This window comes from Chaetodon trifascialis, chromosome 9 (genome assembly GCF_039877785.1).
Source record: "Chaetodon trifascialis isolate fChaTrf1 chromosome 9, fChaTrf1.hap1, whole genome shotgun sequence".
In the NCBI taxonomy this organism is placed as follows: domain Eukaryota; kingdom Metazoa; phylum Chordata; class Actinopteri; order Chaetodontiformes; family Chaetodontidae; genus Chaetodon; species Chaetodon trifascialis.
Genome location: NC_092064.1, coordinates 23,684,548 through 23,701,981, shown reverse-complemented (window position 1 = coordinate 23,701,981; position 17,434 = coordinate 23,684,548). Strand labels below are relative to the sequence as shown.

At 42.5% G+C, this 17,434-nt stretch overlaps 1 protein-coding gene across 4 annotated transcripts in view; it reads left to right on the top strand.

Annotated features, from left to right (window-relative positions):
- The window catches only part of robo2 (roundabout, axon guidance receptor, homolog 2 (Drosophila)), a 257,943-nt gene that overhangs the window by 226,585 nt on the left and 13,924 nt on the right, over positions 1 to 17,434 (top strand). The window contains exons 16-23 of one of the 4 annotated variants that reach the window (XM_070971049.1): positions 71 to 242; positions 1,249 to 1,437; positions 2,331 to 2,357; positions 5,394 to 5,436; positions 9,512 to 9,639; positions 10,420 to 10,692; positions 11,614 to 11,739; positions 16,585 to 16,744. In XM_070971049.1, coding sequence (XP_070827150.1) covers positions 71 to 242; positions 1,249 to 1,437; positions 2,331 to 2,357; positions 5,394 to 5,436; positions 9,512 to 9,639; positions 10,420 to 10,692; positions 11,614 to 11,739; positions 16,585 to 16,744 — 1,118 coding nt within the window. The remainder of the gene's footprint in view (positions 1 to 70; positions 243 to 1,248; positions 1,438 to 2,330; positions 2,358 to 5,393; positions 5,437 to 9,511; positions 9,640 to 10,419; positions 10,693 to 11,613; positions 11,740 to 16,584; positions 16,745 to 17,434) is intronic. The other 3 variants (XM_070971051.1, XM_070971052.1, XM_070971053.1) reach the window with 3 other exon arrangements.

The following is a 17,434-nucleotide window of genomic DNA, read 5'->3' as shown; positions in this document are numbered from 1 at the left end:
ATTCTCATTTAACTTATCCAAAGCCAAGTGGAATCAACTGCCTCTCTATTTTTTCCCCTCTCTGCGTCAGATATGGTGTCTAGGGAATGAGACACGTTTCCATGTAAATAAGACGGTGGATGCAGCCATACGCTCAGTGGTGGTGGGCGGGCTGCAGGTGGGAGTGGTGTACCGGGTGGAAGTGGCTGCCAGCACAAGTGCAGGGGTTGGAGTCAAGAGTGACCCTCAGTCTATCATCATTGGTAAGATGGACTGATAACAAGCATTCACAGCTTTTCATCTTCCAGAGTTTTTCTCTATGCTAACATCAGTGTTCACAAAGAATAATGTTGTATTTGACTGTTTGTGGGTGATTTCAGCCAAAGAACAAACAGTGTGAATATTTTCATTGAATGCTAGGAACTGCTGAATGGATGATATTGTTAAAATACTACTATTTTGATATGTGGCCTGACCACATATGATTTATGTGGAGCTGTAGCAGATTGTGCCTGATTTGACCCATAACTGATGGCTTGGCCTGTAGCATGTTCTTATTTCCCCAGTGTCACTCACATAATCCATCTCTGAGCGCAGAGCCTCAAGCTTGCAGCCATAATATATTGTGTGTTTGCCTGTCTGTGGATGTGTGAATGGGCGTGTGTTCATGTGGTTACACAGTAATATGAAGATGAAGAGCATTGGTGCAACTTTGCATGCATGCACATGTAATATTTATCTTAATGAGTGTGTACGTCTTCCTGTCAGTGTGTGGGAAGATCTGTTTGTGCTCTTATCAACCTCCAAGAAATAGTGCCATGCAGGCTTTTCAGGATGAGCTGCGTTTGGAGATCAATACAGGCTAGGATCCTCTCATTTCACATGGTGTGTTTTACCAGCAGTAGAGTGAATTAGGGCCTGAGCTAACAGCCTGCTCACCTGGGGTTTGTTATAAGCTTTTAGGCTTTGTCTTTTTCAGTCCGTACATTATATTTCACTGCACATCCTTTAGATCTATGTCCTGCTACCTGGGTCAATATCTCACATATAATTCATCAGACCTACTTCCTTTGAGCTTAATCTAGCCCTAACCCTGTCTTGAAGTATCTATAGGTGTTCTTTCCGAGCATTCTCAAACCTTTCAGTGTCACACGATTGTTTTAACTCTCACCTTGAAGCAGCAGATCATGCATTGTTATTTCCTGTTTTTCTCCAGTAACCGTCCACCCAGCGAAGCATTATGTTCCCTGTTTATTCCTGTGCCCTTAGGTAAAGAGTTTCGGGATGTGATTATACATGGAAACCGGAACAACAGCATTACAGAACAGATCACTGATGTGGTCAAACAGCCTGCTTTTATCGCCGGTATCGGAGGGGCCTGCTGGGTCATCCTCATGGGCTTCAGCATCTGGCTCTATTGGAGGAGAAAGAAGAGAAAGGGCCTGAGCAACTACGCAGGTTAGATTGATCATAATCTCGTAGTCACCTATGCAAATTTACACTGACATTCTGCTCTTGTGCCTTAGCAAACAATGAAGAATTCTTCTGAAGTTCAACATTTTTATTTTCTCTCTGTTAAAGCAACCACGATATTGTTTTTCAGTCTTAATTAGTACAGTTTTGATGAAGAAGTAGCTAGCAGTGAGGTTGCGTTGGCTACAGTGTTAAAGCTCAACAGGGAGACAGATGTCAGCGTGAGTCATTTCCAGAGGACTACAGTTTTTGACAAATCCACCCACGGTGTTGGTTAATAGCCCAGGGTGGTCGAGCTGAGTGGGCAGACTGGACTCTGCTGGTCACTGAAGCTGGAGTCCGTCCAGCTCTCCTCCCACACGCTGACCCTGACATCTTACTGAATGACCCCCAGTCAATACAAGCAACCACCAAGTTGACATACACTGCCAAGGGTGCAAGATTTAATTAGAAAGCAGAAAATGCTAATGAACACATTAGTGCAGCGCAATATTCTCACATTAGCTCTCGCCATATTAGAAATATATTCAAGAGAAATACATATTCATGGAGCAGTTTTTTCTTATTTTTAGCAAGCCAAAAAGAGCATGCAGCAGCTACTGTAAGCTGGCTTGGTTAATTTGCTCTTCATTTCTGTTCGTTACATTTATGTGTTTGTGTGTTCTTTGGTTTGTGCCACCGTCTCTACACCTCTGTGGCCTCTGAGCTGGCTGCTTTCCTGGCTGTTGCTCTGCACGCTGGGTGACGATGTGGTCCTACCTTCTCTGACCCTCAACGCCTCGCAGCTTGACCCCGTCCCCAGCGTGCAGATACCCCTAAAGCACCGCTTATCTCTGCAGGCTTTTAACGCACAACTTCTCTGTCTTCTTGTTTTGCAGTTCAGTCCTTCACCTTCACCCCTGCAGGTACTGTTCATTTGTCCTGTCTCCTCACTCCACCTCAACGCAGATTCATCTCCTGCCCGCTTATATATGCTTGGATTGTCAGACTGATGGTCATGGCTAATACAAATCCAAACTTCATAACCATGAAGCTAATTTAACCTACCAGAGAAGCAAATTAGCAAGTCAAGAAAAAAGATTTGTTATTGGCCATGACCAAAGCCCTGCGAACTTAAGCCCTTATTCCTGCCCAACCTACAGCCTTATTTACATATTGTGTTGTATTTATGTGTGTGTCTGTTGTGGCTACGTGATTTTGAATGACGTTTCATCCTGTCTTGTGTATCTTTTTTCGTGGCAGTCTTGTGGTGCTGAGTAAGACTGTCCACTTCCCTCTTCCACCAATAATCTTCTTCATCTTTGTTTTCTTTTCAAGACTCGGATCGTGTTGTAATTTACATATTTGTTCTCCATAGGTGTCAGTTAGGCAGCTGGCTGGTGTGTTTGATTTTTTTTCCCCTTTTCCTTCCATTTACTTCTTGTGTTCTTCACTTGATTTCCCTCACCGCTTTGACTCAACATATCTGGCTACCTTGGCTAAATTTCTTTTGTTTCATGGCAAAATTGAGCCATTTTGAATGGTGTAATGTTATAATGTTATGTTTTCACTGTCTGGCCTCTGCTGAATTAAGGGGTATCAATACAGTACAAATCATCCTGTCTGTGGATGGAGTGGATTGAGAAAGGAGTTGCCTGTTAAGACACTGAGCAGTTGGATGTAAGGAGAAAGTTAAAAAGGCATTACTGATGAATATGTAAATCATGCCTCAAGGACTCTGTACAGTACAGTATCAGTGTATCTGATAGCTGTGGTACAACCAGTCAGGGGTCAGCACAGTGCCCTTCCCTCTGTTTCCTGGATTTACGGACAGCTTAACTAATACAGTTTTTTTTGGTAAAGTATACATGTAGCCATGGGGTCCCTGCGGAGCTTACAGCCAAAAACCTAATTAACTCTGGCCTTTCCATAACAGCTGTAACAACAGATTATGGAACACATTAATATATTAGTGAAACTTGTCTGGTTTTAAATTGCAAGCACACCTCGGAGAAGCCAGAGAGGAAGCAGGTTATCTCGCTAAAAGAGTTCTGAGTGGCAAGCACAAAACAAGGTCAAATATAGTAGAGATTATAGAGTTAGAGTGAGGTGATATTTAGAACACGAGCCAGAGTGCTGCTGAAGAGTCTCACAGTGCTGCTCTTCTCTGTATTGACAATTAGTTGATGTATCGAGAGTGTCCTGTCTCAGCCTCCTAAAGCTGTCAGTACATGAGAGGTAAATCACTACGCTGTAGAGGCACACAGCCAGCAGGAAGGAGATTTGATGGAATTTTTATATGCTGATTATGTCCACCCCCCCATAATGCTTATTAAAGGGGATTAATCTGTATTCATATTGGAGAAAGTGCTTATCTGGAAGACGGAGGCGAAAAGCACAGCTATGCCGCCGTGTCACTCCGGCTAACATAAAAGTATTCCACAGCAGCACAGAAATGTGCCTGAGCACAGATAGGGACTTCAGAGGCCTTCCCGCTGCACAGCCTCCCCTCAACTCCACCTCCTTCTCCTGTCAGTCCTCTCTCAAACGACAGAGAATTCTCTAATGCAAGTTTGTTGGTGGTGGAACAAAGAGAAATGGCTTTAGCTATGACTGAATAAGGAATGCCAACTCTGTCTCGAGCTGTCAAAGCTATATTTTATTCAGGCAGACCTGCAATGTTTGTTTTATCTGTGTAAAACTTTTTTGAGCAGTATTTTAATTCCACTCGCTGATATTCAGTTGCTTAAACCTTAATGCAGTAAATAAACTATCAACTGTTCCGACGTGCATGCTAGACACATTTTAAATTGTTTCTTTTGTTTAAAATCCTTCAATTCTGTTCATGAAAGAGCAAATTGGATTAAGTGAGCTTAGGTAATGTTGATGATGCCTTAAAACATCCTGTCAGCAGCCTTTGTAATCGAATGTGGGAGTTTCCTCTCCCTGTCATCTCTGTTACTACGTCACCCACAGAAAAGCCCCCTCTCTCTCGCCCATGCCTGGGCTTGCAGTGGAATCAACTTGAATGAAACAGAAAAGAGAGGAGGAATGTTCAGCCTCCTTTTCTCTTTAATCTCCATCTGTGGAACAAATGAGCCAAATTACCAACAGCTCTCCTTCTCCCTCTTGAGTAAACCAGCTCTCTTTTTCCCTCTTTTTTTTCCCCCTTCATCGGTATGCGGTGATTTCCAAAACTCTTGCTGCTTTTCTGTGTTTCCTGTAATCCATTGAAGTTCTAACATGCTTAGAACTCCCGATGCTGCTTTGTCATCATGGTTGTGGAACAAAGATGAAATGGATCCTTCACAGCCGTCTCTCACTTTGAGCCGTGGAGTTTTACTAGCCACTGACATAGAGCGCGGCCCTTGTTATCTATAGATCACTGTAATGGAACAGGCCACATGTATGGCTTCTGGGGAGCCCTGCTTGCTGAAGGATCAGTAACTCAGCCTCGATGCTTGCAGATAGAAAACTGAACGTGATTAATGAGCCCTCTGCCTTTTCTAATCATTTTTTGGCTGAGATTTAATCACAAATCTGATAATAACTCAGCAGCAAAATAAGAAAGATGAAATGAGTTTTGCCTCTCATCAGGCATCTTGTCCTTGAGGAACACATGACGTCTCCACTTATGCAAAGCAAAGCAAAGCAAAGCAGTATGCAATCCTCATCATTGCACTTTTCTTTTTTTTTTTAATTTTCATGAAAGGTATTGGACGCAGAGGGACATCTGCATCCCTCAGTGAATCCATCAACTATCTAGCTGTGTAAGAAACAGTGAGCAGATGAAAACATAGCTGCTGAAGGGCGAACTGGACAATACTTAACAGACAATGCATCTTATCTTAATTCTGGAAATAAATCCTGGTTGTTTACTATCTGTTATACTCAAAAACTTAATATCTGGCTTTGTCTTTTTTCCTCCATCTTTTTCCTCTGTCTTTCATTTCTGACTGTAGTGACATTCCAGAGAGTTGATGGTGGTCTGATGAGCAATGGAAGGTGAGTGTCCCACCAAAACAAGAGAAACGCTGATCAATTTCTGAGTGCAATATCACAAGGAAATTTAAAAAAAAAAAAAAATCTTTCCACCATTATTATTTCATTTCCTTGTCCTAAGCTTTACATGTCTAACACAACCTTTCCCTCCACAGTCATGCATCAAGTCTACAGCAAGCTCCTTTTGATTCTAACACTGATAAATGACTGATAGATTGATAGATAACCAATACCTGTTTGTGTGCCTGCCATGCAAACCGCCGTGCAAATATACATTTCTACCACATCTCTGTTCATGCATCGATAGATGAACTCATAAATCTCCTCAACAGAATTAACAGAAACAATTTAAGCAGAGAGTGCTTTTATTTTGTCATTTATCTTCCGCTGCTGGCTACAGGCAGCCCAGAAGCCCTCTGGAGTGATAAATTTGCCTGTCACCTTGCGTGGGCGGCTGGGATCTGAGCACATGTAATAATGTAAAAATAATTACCCAGGGGAGAGATGTGTGGAGGTACCCCGCTTGCACCCCCATACAGCCTGCTCCATTTCACTGTGTGTTGGTGAAAGAGAGAGGGGTTACAGAGACTAGGGCACATCTCAATGACACCAGTTACTGAGCCTTTGTGGGTATTCAGGAGACTCCCTTGAGAATCCTGGGCTTCTGTCTATCTACTGCTTATCACACCTGACTAGGTAAAGCCTCCAGATCTCAAACACTCAGCGTGAGATTGCCAACTAAATCTGACCCTGTGTGTCTCTGGGCTTTTGGGAATGTGTCTGTTCTGCAGTCTGGTTGCAGCATTTTTATAGTTATGCCTTTTTTTCTTTCCATGCTTTTCCCTTTCTGCGTGCGCACGCCAGATGCCACAACGGACAATTTTGCCTATATTGTTCTGTGAGCTGCCAGCATGCTCTCAATGAATTAGCCACGCTACTTGCTATGCCTTTTCTCATCTACTTTCAGCTGTAGTGTTTTTCCTTCAATTTTCCACATAAGTGGGTCTGATTCTCGCCCCAGCGAATGGGATTTGAAATGTCTGTATTTGTGCTGTTCTATATTTGTCATATCTTTAGTCAGTAGCAGCGACTGCCACGATTTTTACTACACTGGAAAAGGATGCAGTCTGGAACTCTTATTCTAACATGCGCCTCTGATCCGTTAGTCACTCTAGTGCCATCAAATCCCAGATGTTGCAACTTGCCCATCTGCCCTGAGAGTGAAAATGTGTAGCAGGGTATCAGAGGAAAATGTGTTCATTTGTTACATGAGATGTTTATTGCATTAATTAGACAATAGCAAATGAAGCCGCGTCTGTTCCCAGTTTCTCATTGGCTGCTGCCAAATTGCCCTGACTGAACAATTACACTTAATCGATCACAAAATAAATGATTCATGGAAGATGAATAGGCTGCAGATTGGTAGACCTGGACGATTTGACTTTGGCTGCTCAATTGAAATTGATAAAAGCCGATAAGGGCTCATTCCTTATCCACCTGCCAATAGGGAGATGGTAATTAGGAGGTAGTAATAACTTCCTATCTTGGCACTGATCAATATTTTAGCAAAGCAGATTCCCTCCTATAGGCGGGGAGAATGGGCTGAGCATTGCAGTGAACAGGTTTCACTGACACTGTTGCTATGGAGATTCCTTTACATCCCAGGATCTGAATGCTAAATGACAGCATGTTCGCTGAGAGTTAATCTAGAAAGTAATCTGTGTTTCCCATTGCTCTAAGTGTTGGCTAATGTCTAGACTTTTAATCCGAGTTCCATTCACCAGTCTGCAGGGCCATAAGCACCTGATTTATGAAGTTGCTCCGAATTAATATCTCTCACTTGGCTTATTTATGAGAAGCTCAGTGTCAGGCATCTTCGGCAGTATTTATGGTTTCCTACCCATCACAAGTAACTGAAATTTCTAACAGGAAGAGGAAATGCTCCAAATCAAATTTTATCGGCCAAGGTTACCATCCATCCTAGGCTGGGCAGGGATTAAAAGTTAGGTGTTGACTTTTCATTAGACGTATGACCCGGTGTCCAACCCCAACCGCACACACAAACACACGTGGAAGAAGAAATCAGTCTTATTCTAATTATCCTTAGCAGAAATACTGCTGTGTGATAAATACAAGGACGACACAGCAATTTCCACTGTCAGATTCTTGTCTTTCAAATCGTCTTTCTCTAGTGGGCTGGGGGAGGACTCGCTGGAGCACACACGACAAGTGAGACAAGTAATGGGACAAAGGCATGTTTTTTTGCTTTAGATGGTGTACATATGTGTTGTAGCCTTGCTTTAGTAAACAAAAGAGAATAATGTCCTCTTCTTTTTCAGCTGCTTGGAATTTTTAGTCTGACAGATGTTAAGCGCACGAGAAGCAGGGAGGAGGGGCAGAAAGAGGAGGTGGAGGTGTATAAGGGGAAAATAAAGGAAAATAGGGTTAGGGAAAGATGGTATGGCAAGAGAGAGTGATGGCAGCGGGGGGAACATGGCAGCTAGAAACAGAGGTAGGAAGGACGGAGAGAGATGTATTACCCCATAAAAGTGCATCTGTCTGATGCACAGCCATCAATTTGAATGACTTGTCTCCCCCGAGGGCCTGTTTTGGCATTCAGAAACCACAGCGAGGGCTCTTAGCTTGCCAGGGCTGCAGTTCATTTGGACTCCTCTCCTCTGTGGAACGGCTCCTCTCATTAGAACCTGTGGCTGAGGGAGAGACTGACTGCAGCACGCCCATTACCTGCCCTTGTCCTCAGGGCTTGACTCTCTCCCAGTCCCTCAGAGCCAACATGCCACCCCACTGGAGCTAAGACAAAAAACCCCATCAGGAATGCCCGGCTGCTAACTACTGTGCTCCGCAGCCTCTCAGAGCGCGCATATGTATCTGTATGCTGCTGTGTACAGCACTGCCGGGCACTGACAGCAGGGCATGCTGTGTTTCTCAGAAGACAGTGCCATCCGTTTCATCACATGTGGAGCCTGTCTAAATATTGTGGGGGGGGTGATTTCTCAGGGAAAATGAATACAATCAAAATACTTCTAATACTTTTGTTTACTTAAAATGTGTTTATTTTGTATCATTCCTCTACTGAAGTAAACTAGTGATTATACATTCTTACATTTTCTTTGCATTTTAATCAATTTCAATGCAAAGTGGGGCATGACATATCAATTAAGTGCCACATTAACAAAAGCATTTAAGGCCATCTCTCATTCTCATTTAACACCATCTGTGTTACCCACAGTAACAAGCCTCAGACGTGATTGTACAGTAAAGTGGCCCTAATGGCCTCCCAGCAGTCACCCATGACAGGTTAAAGTCTTAATGGCTGCTTTTTATGGGTCTCACCCCCTCAGGAGGGACACAACACCTGTTAAATGGAGCTGCCCTCTCCCATATGCAGGCATCCCACAAGTGGGCCAGGGCATCATGGTGGGGCTAGAGCTGAGGTTTGAAGTCTCATCAAATAAGATTTAGACTGTCTGGACATCACCACAAGGGGTTGATGGGAAAACACAGCAGAATGAACGTGATATTAATGAATAAGGAAACAGTATACATGTGGGTGTCCATGTGCACTGCTGCACATGTGTGCTGAGAGCAAATGCATGCATTAGTGTCTCCACAGTGTGATTTTGCATTAATAACTCAGGGAATGTGACAAAGACACAGCAGGAGGAACAGAGAGATAAAGGGCTGTGTCTGCCTGAAGGAATTCCAACTTTGTGGGAGAAGAAATTTAGCCGCATAGTATTTTGCCATATCTCAGGAGTGTTTCGTTAGCCCCAGTGGGTTACAGCAAGCTTATCTCACACAAACATACTTTCTTGTGTACAAACTGAGATTTAAACATATGTTGGATTTTTTTTTTTTTTTTTGTCTTCACATTGTGTCGCTGCTGATTGCTGTCATGTTTTTTTGTTCATTATTTCTAAATCCAGTAACATAAAGCAGAATTAAACCATGCATAATGATGTTTTTTGTTTGTTAGTTTTTTGCATAGACTCTCTAGTATTAATGTAATTATGCATCTTATGTTTAATCTAGTGTTTCACCCTGTGTTTCTGCCTAGCCGGCCAGGCCTGCTGAATGCCAGTGACCCAGGTTACCCCTGGTTAGCGGACTCTTGGCCAGCCACCAGCCTGCCTGTCAACAGCAGCTCCGGGGGACCCAATGACCTCAGTAACTTTGGCCGAGGAGGTGAGTGCCCTGGTGCTCTCACCAGTGCTTTGACAAAGAGACCATAAGAGATGAAAGATGATAGCCTGCCTTTCCTTCTGCTCTACATGAGCTACTCTTGTTCGTCATGTACATATATGAATGCAAATATGCATATCCCATGTGTGTTTGGGTGTATATTTATATATCACAGCAGAGGACAGCTAGAGCATTAACAGCAGGGCCTCCACTGTCACCAGGCTGAGTAATGGCAAATAATCCAGCCTGGTGTCATGGCCCATACCTCAGAGCAAGAGAATGTGAGGCGAGAGACGGGCAGAGGAGCAGGGGGTGGATGGGTGTTTGAAAGGATGGTCTTGAGCAGCCAGTCGTGAAGGACAGGCGCAGCTTGACTGGCGCAGATGCGGACACTTCCGCCACGGCTCTACATCATCTCCCCTTCACTGGGCATGCAAACCATGCACTACGGAGAGAGCCTGCTTTCTCTTTTCCCGAGCTCCACCTCTCTCTCTGCCACCCACCCTTCCTCTGTCATCACACACATATGCAGAGCAGTAGCATTATCCCTCGTGTATGAACAGACAAATGAGGGGAGTGAGGTTCTTCCTCATTCATGTGGAGGGGAATGAGGAGAACCTGTTAAGTGTGATTCCATAACACTCCAGGACCTCATGAACTTGAATCCCAGGTCACTCAAGGTGCAATGTACAGGGATAGTCCTCTTATCTTCATCTGCCATTTCTGTTTAAATACTCCATTTATTTTAGACCATAGCTAAACTCCTATCTTCCTCTTTTTCAGATCTCCCCACTGGGCAAGGGGATAAGACAGGCACCATGCTCTCTGATGGAGCCATCTACAGCAGCATAGACTTCACCACCAAAGCCAACTACAACAGCCCTGGCCAAACATCCCAGGCCACTCCCTACGCCACCACCCAGATCCTCCACTCCAGCAGCATCCACGAGCTGGCTGTGGACCTGCCCGAGGCCCAGTGGAAGGCCTCGCTCCAGGCCAAGCAGGAGATGGCCAACCTGGGGTACTCCCTGCCTGACAAGAACTCCTGCAACAACAGTAAGTCACAGTGAGACAGTGAGTGTGCTAATGGCAATTTGTGGGGATGCTGTTGCCCTCACAAGTGTTTTTAGAGTATGTGTGATAGTGAATTAAGCCAGATCACTAGCCACAAATTTACAGTTTCAACAAGATGGCCATTTGGAATTGAAACTTTTCCACCAAAAGTATTTGAAGCCTTTCCAAACCCACTGCTTTTGGGAGGAGTTTGTCTTAAAAAGAATCATTTTCCCCCAGCAGACATCATCTTGGTTTCTCTCCAAGGTTGAATAAACATTTCATGAAGGAGTAGTGCAGTTGAGTCATCCATCCATTCCCTTGCTTGGTTTTCATGGTGGTACCACTCTTCCTTCAGGTTCAGAGTAATTGCCAATCCATTTTAGCTTGACTAATATTTAAGAAAATAATCCACATTAATTACCGTGGATTTGATGCAGGATTTTTTAAAGCTGAGCAGAGTTTCATACTTAAGGTGTAATGAGTGTTCTCCGCTGTGTTCTTATACATATTTATGATCTCATTTTCCAACAGTCTAAAACTGATTAATTATAGTTTTTACATATTTCTCCCTGGCATTATTTTAAGAGGTATGATTATCTATGATTATATCTCTCTGAAGGGGGCAAATATTGAATTAAAATCTCCACTATTGACTCGTTCATCCAATTTCATGAGTTGAGTTTGTGAAAGATTAGTGCGATGTTTTTCAAATCAACAACAAATCATATTTGTCCTGCGAATGTATTGTCTGTTGCATACAAATCAAAGTGAGTGAATGGTCGAACATGTGCTTCTGTTGAATGTCTGAATCCTGAATATGTCCTGCTTGCTCAATGCTCTAACTGCATGTTTGCATGTGCTTGTGCTAACTGCCAAACACCTGATGCCACTGTGATTTTTGCCCTTTAACCCCCACTGTAGCCCTCCTTTTCATTCCTGACTACCGATTGGCCGAAGGATTGTCTAATAGAATACCACACAACCAATCACAAGATTTCAGCACCACCAGCTCTCACAACAGCTCAGAGCGAAGCGGCAGTCTCTCAGGTTGGTTTACGCAGACGAGAATCTTACAAAGCACACTGGGACGTTCTCTGGGGTTCTGCCGCTTGACTTTATGATTGACTGATGTCTTAATTGCTTTATTGATCGGTTATTTGCATGTACTAACCTGACAAGGAGATTTTTTTATGAACACAGTCCCTCTACCTCACCAGAGATGCTTTGCTCACTCAGCTCCCACTGCTTACAGTTTATCACATGTATATGCTGTAAAGTCATTTTTTAATTTCCATGGGGTTCTGAGTACAATAGCTACTGCTATATGTAGCTATATTGTGATACTGGATAAGAGTCGACAGCTTATTGGACCATAAAGAAACAGGACATTTAAATCAGAGAAAGAATAATACTATGATCTCCTGACAGAATATGGCTCCAAGTGCTAATGCTGGGTTTCTGCCATTGCTGCTGGTCCTTGTAAAGGCTTTGTCTCTCACTGTGTGAGTGAGCAGACGGGAATAGGGGCAAAGGGAGTCTTTCAGACAGAGTAGACGATACACACACACACACACACACACACACACACACACACACACACACACACACACACACACACCATTAGAGATGCTTGGCTGGGTAAAGTGGCAAAAATACCTCCCTTTTTCCCTCTTCTCCTAATGGTGGCTGACTACACTAAAACCCATGTTCAGAGAATTACAATGTCATTTATAGGACACCAAGGCAGCCCTCTGCCTGCCTCCCCTCCACTCTCCTCTTTTATCTAGTTACAAGCCACTGCTTTAACTGGCCTCTAATTCAATGCTCTGGCACACAGTGGGCTGGAAAGAAGGATGTGAAGTGGCCATGCCTTACAGGCAGATTCTTCCCATAGACACGAAGGTTACTGAGGGCCCAGACTGGGCTTGGCACATGCTGTTGTAATTTAAAGATGAAGAGAAAACATAATTAACAAAAAGATCCCTGCGCAGTATAACATGTCAGAAAATGTGCTTTGAATGAATGACTCAACGTGTTGGGAAATATGCTTGTTCGTTTTCTTGGCGAGAGTAGATAAGAAGATCGACACATCTGTACACTAATTAAGCTACAGTCAGCAGCCTGTTAGCTTAGCTTAGCATAGCATAAAGACTGGAAGCAGGGGGAAACCACTAGCCTGACTCTGTCCAAAGGTAACAAAATCCACCTTATAGCACATAACCTGTCAAACCACGACTTTTGCACAGATAAAACAAACAAGATGCAACATAGAAATTCATTTTGTTACCGGTGGACAGAAAAATGTTGAACTGTTTCTTTAATCAGGTTCTTATGAGTTAAGTAAGAAAGAATATAGATGCATGTCATTTAAAATACAGTAAAAAGATATTGTTTTCAGAAATCACCTTAGTCAGTGTCCTTCCATCCCCCCTTGCATCGCAAAATATACAATTTGAGTTCATGTAAACTGCATAATGTATTAAGGTAAGGAGGAGAACAGCTTTGCATGTTTGATGATAAAAATTAAATATCTAAACAAGAATGAAAGAGATAAGAAGTAGGTATTAATGATGCTAGACCTGCTATATTGAACAGGAGGTAAGCAATAAAAGGAGTTTCTGACTATTTTTGTATTCTATACTGTATAGTTTACACCGTGTACTTTACAATAGTGATGGAAATCTGTACAAACAAAATTTTGATTCAGACTTCAACCAAAGCAAACTCAGCATTTGAACAGGGGACAAGTCGAAGCTTCAGTGTCTTGCTCTCCCTCGGAGGAGATGGAGGGAATAAAGAATGTCAGGTCTGAAGGAGGAGAGCAGGATGAAAAGGAACAGAAATAGAGCAGCTTTCATGGCAGGATGGATCTCCACTGGGGACGTGAAGCTGCTCATTAAAACCTCTCTTAGTGTAGGGGAGAAAGAGGTAGCTGGTGTTTTCTGTGTTTTCTGTAGCAGTTAGACCCAGAGGGCTCCCGCAGTCCCTCACACTCTGTGAAGCTCCATGATTATGGGAAGTCCACGCTTGTGTGTGACATATTGTGCTCCTGCACTCTCCATATGTGTTGCTTCTCACCTCATTATGTAACATGTCGTGGATTTTTTTAGCAAAGAAATGATGATACTTGACTTTCAGTTGTTTTCATGTCCTTTTTGAGACGGTTCTCCCACTCAGAAGTTATATCTGGCTGCATAGTCTTTCTCGAGTCTCTGCTCTGTGGCTTTCCCCCTCAGCACTGACGCACCCAATGAAAACAAAGCAAGCTCAAGGCTATGCAGCCCTGCAGTTATAGGCTGGGAGCGCCCAAACCTTGCGTATAAATACCCAATGCTGAATCTATATTTAGTATGAGTTTCCCTTTGAAGAGAGGCCCAGTTTTGTCAGAGGAGATGGGTTCGCTGTGTAATTCCTGTATAGCTCCTAGCCGCAGCCTTGCTCTGTATTTTTCATATTTGGGGTGAGCTGTTGTAATTCCAGTGCCAGACCATCCTTCCCTAGAAGAGGCTCATTTACAATATTGATGGCCGGTCTTGTGTGGATGGACTAAGGATGATTGAACAATCACGTCAGCTCACCATTTATTGGTAAAAGTTAAGCGTCGCCCAGAGGTACGATTAGGAAACCCAATTACTTTCAGACTACACTTACGCTGTGGTGCCGCCTGCCTTGGGCTTACAGTTGTTTCTTTTATTACTTCCATTCTTTATTAATCTTATTCTGACACCTCTTCTGTCTCCTCAAGCCTGATATTTCCTCTCCTGCCCCAGCATTTTTACCACGCTCATCTTTGAAATGCTTTTGTTTTTCTTGCTGGTAAACAACCTATAATGGCAACATTATCAGACTCTTCTGGACTTAAAGCATTTTGCACAGTTTTTTAATTTCTCTGCCATCTGGCGTCCATGAAAATCAATAGCAATGTACCTCATTGCTTCTGTGCTGTTTGTGTCTTTCGATGACAGTGATCCGCTTTTTGCTGTGCCTCAGTCAAGGCAGTTTATTAGATTACTTTAGAGTGCACAGTGTTACGTTGCACAAGATGCAGTATTGGCAGCTTTTTTGTGGCACTGGGAAAAGTGATTACAGGCCTTTGGCAGCGAAGGCTAACCAACAGATGACAGATACAAATGTGTTCAAGAGAGTTTCCCAAAGATGGCTGTCACTAGTCTGTGTGGCTGGTGACGTCAGTTTGAGGTATTTCCTGGATAGCGATTTAAGAGGCACTGCAGCCTGCCACAGATGGATTTATATATGCAAATGCTGTGCAGTATATCTCCCTGGTTCCCTTTCATGTGCACATCTCAGAAACATGAGAGAAAAGTCATACATTAATAAACCTCCATGCTCAAAAGTTAATGGTAGAGGATTACACAACTATGCAGCATGTGATGGACTTGATAGAAATAGCGAGGCAGTATGGGATGCAAGAAAATGAAAACTTGAGTCTTTGTGTTTGACCAAGTATAGATTTTGTACTGAATTGAGGTACCACTCAATCTTAGCATGATGTATTTTAAGTATTTCAGAATACTGCCTGTATTGAGAGGCAAAAATCATGTGTTGGAGCAAAGATTATTGACTTGCCACCTCAAAGTACAAACTTAACATCACAATTTACCCTTACAAGACACCTTACGTCCAGTAGATGAAAGAGCTCTGACTTATCTCAGCTTTCTATATGAATTAACTTGTCTTTTGTCATATTGGCATCCTCTCCCATCCACATATTTTAGCAATGACGTTCAGAATATGATGTATCATGTAGTTGTAGTACCATTTAGCACCTTTTATTAGTTACTTTTAATGGATATATTTCTATATATGTGTTAGGCAGACCTGAAAAAAAAAAGATTAATTACTTTGTCAGCAGAAAAATAGTCTACAGTTTTAGGTTTAGGTCATTTGTTATAGCAAAAATGCAGAACACCCCCTTTCACTTATGAGAATATGTGACTTGTCTTTGTCCTTTTTGAGAGTAAACTAAATATCTTGAGCTTTAGGAAATTGTGACATTTTTTTTTACTAAATGTGTAGTTTTTGGTTTTTGTTGATAAGCTTCAGAACAAACTAGACTTGTGTTTTCAGTTTTATGTTGATGGAACCAGAGTAAGAGTTTATTTTCCACCGTGTGTATTCTGTATATACCTCAACTCAAAAACACATTTGGGAAGTCAAATATGTTTTGGAGGGAAAAAAAGCCTTCTTTCACAGTGATCAAATCGTATAAAAGCCGGTATTGACCTGGCTGGCAGATTTATAAAGATGGATGGGACAGAGGAGAATCTGGTGTTGGAGGGATATGAGTTGAAATGGATGGGGTTAGCGGCTCTCCGGTGTAATAAAAGAAATGAAAGTAGTAATAGACTCTCAGTGAATTCCATTAGGGACACACTGACACTACACAAGCCATTCATTATGATGATGCTGTGAAGTGAGATATTTCATTGTGGAACCCAAAGCCTAGTGTTAAAGGGGACACTGAGGGATGGGTGGAGCACAAAGGTCTGCCTCTGCCTCGTTTACTGCCGTTCTCTCCTGTTTCTATGGAGATTTGAGTCTTTTCAGCCAATTAATCAATGGAAGCATGCTTTTCATCAGGCAACCTTGAGCTTTTCAGCCAAAGCATTGACAGGCAGGAGCCCATTGAAATGTTGTGTTTGAAATTTTGTATGATTTTCCAAGGGTGTGTTGAAACTGAGTCCAAGGATCTGTAATCTAGGTACCGTTTTTGAATTAAATTGAGCTCCTTTAAATTTCTCCTTTGTCACGGCAAAAGCAGCTACTGTATTTTGCAATGCTATCCCACTTGTGTATTAGTTTTAATTGATTTTGTTTTACAATCTAATTTTCAATGATTGTGGCTCTTAAATGCATCCCGTCCTTTTGTAGGTGGGAAGGGAGGAAAGAAGAAGAAGACCAAGGCTGGCTCCAAACCCAGTAAAGCCAATGGGTCCAACTGGGCCAATGTCCCCCTGCCCCCTCCCCCTGTACACCCTCTCCCTGGCACCGAGATGGACCATTATCCCAATGAGCATCATGAAGGAGGAGGGTATGTCCACTAGTGATGTGAACAAATATGAATATATTGTTCAGATATGAGCAGATGATGCACTCACTACGTATATGAAAGGATATTTGTGCAGTAATGTTTTATTATTTTGCTGAGTGCAGGATTAAACTTTTTATTTCATGATCAGATATTGAAGTCTGGCACTTGGCGCAACTTAAAAGAATACATGAAGCTCAAATCAAAAGTGCATGCAAAATAAGCTTTCCAGAATTTTGTCAATACCTTTCTCATTTATTTTCATAGACACTTCGAGCCAATTCAATTTTCATCTGGACCTCCTCCCATTATATGCACAACTTCCAGTTTAAAAACAAATCATGCAATACAGTCCAATTCAATTCTGACTCACATATTTCCACCCAGGCCATTAAAGGTTACACAGCTTTTACTTAGGCTCAATTTAGCCTCACTTTTATATTTTTTAAAAGTGTTTTCAGACACAGAAGAATGTAAAGTAAAAGTACAAAACAATTGAATGTAGACAATGAAGCAGGATTTTATAATAATATAATTGCTACCTCTGTTGTGGATGCACTTGAGCTTTCTTATTACTGTCATTCTATGTTTCCTCCTCTGACTACATCAGCCGTACAGAATCTATGAGCACTTCATGCATTTCTGTGTGTAATAACAGGCTTCAGCTCTGTTTTCTCTGCTGCTAATTACCAT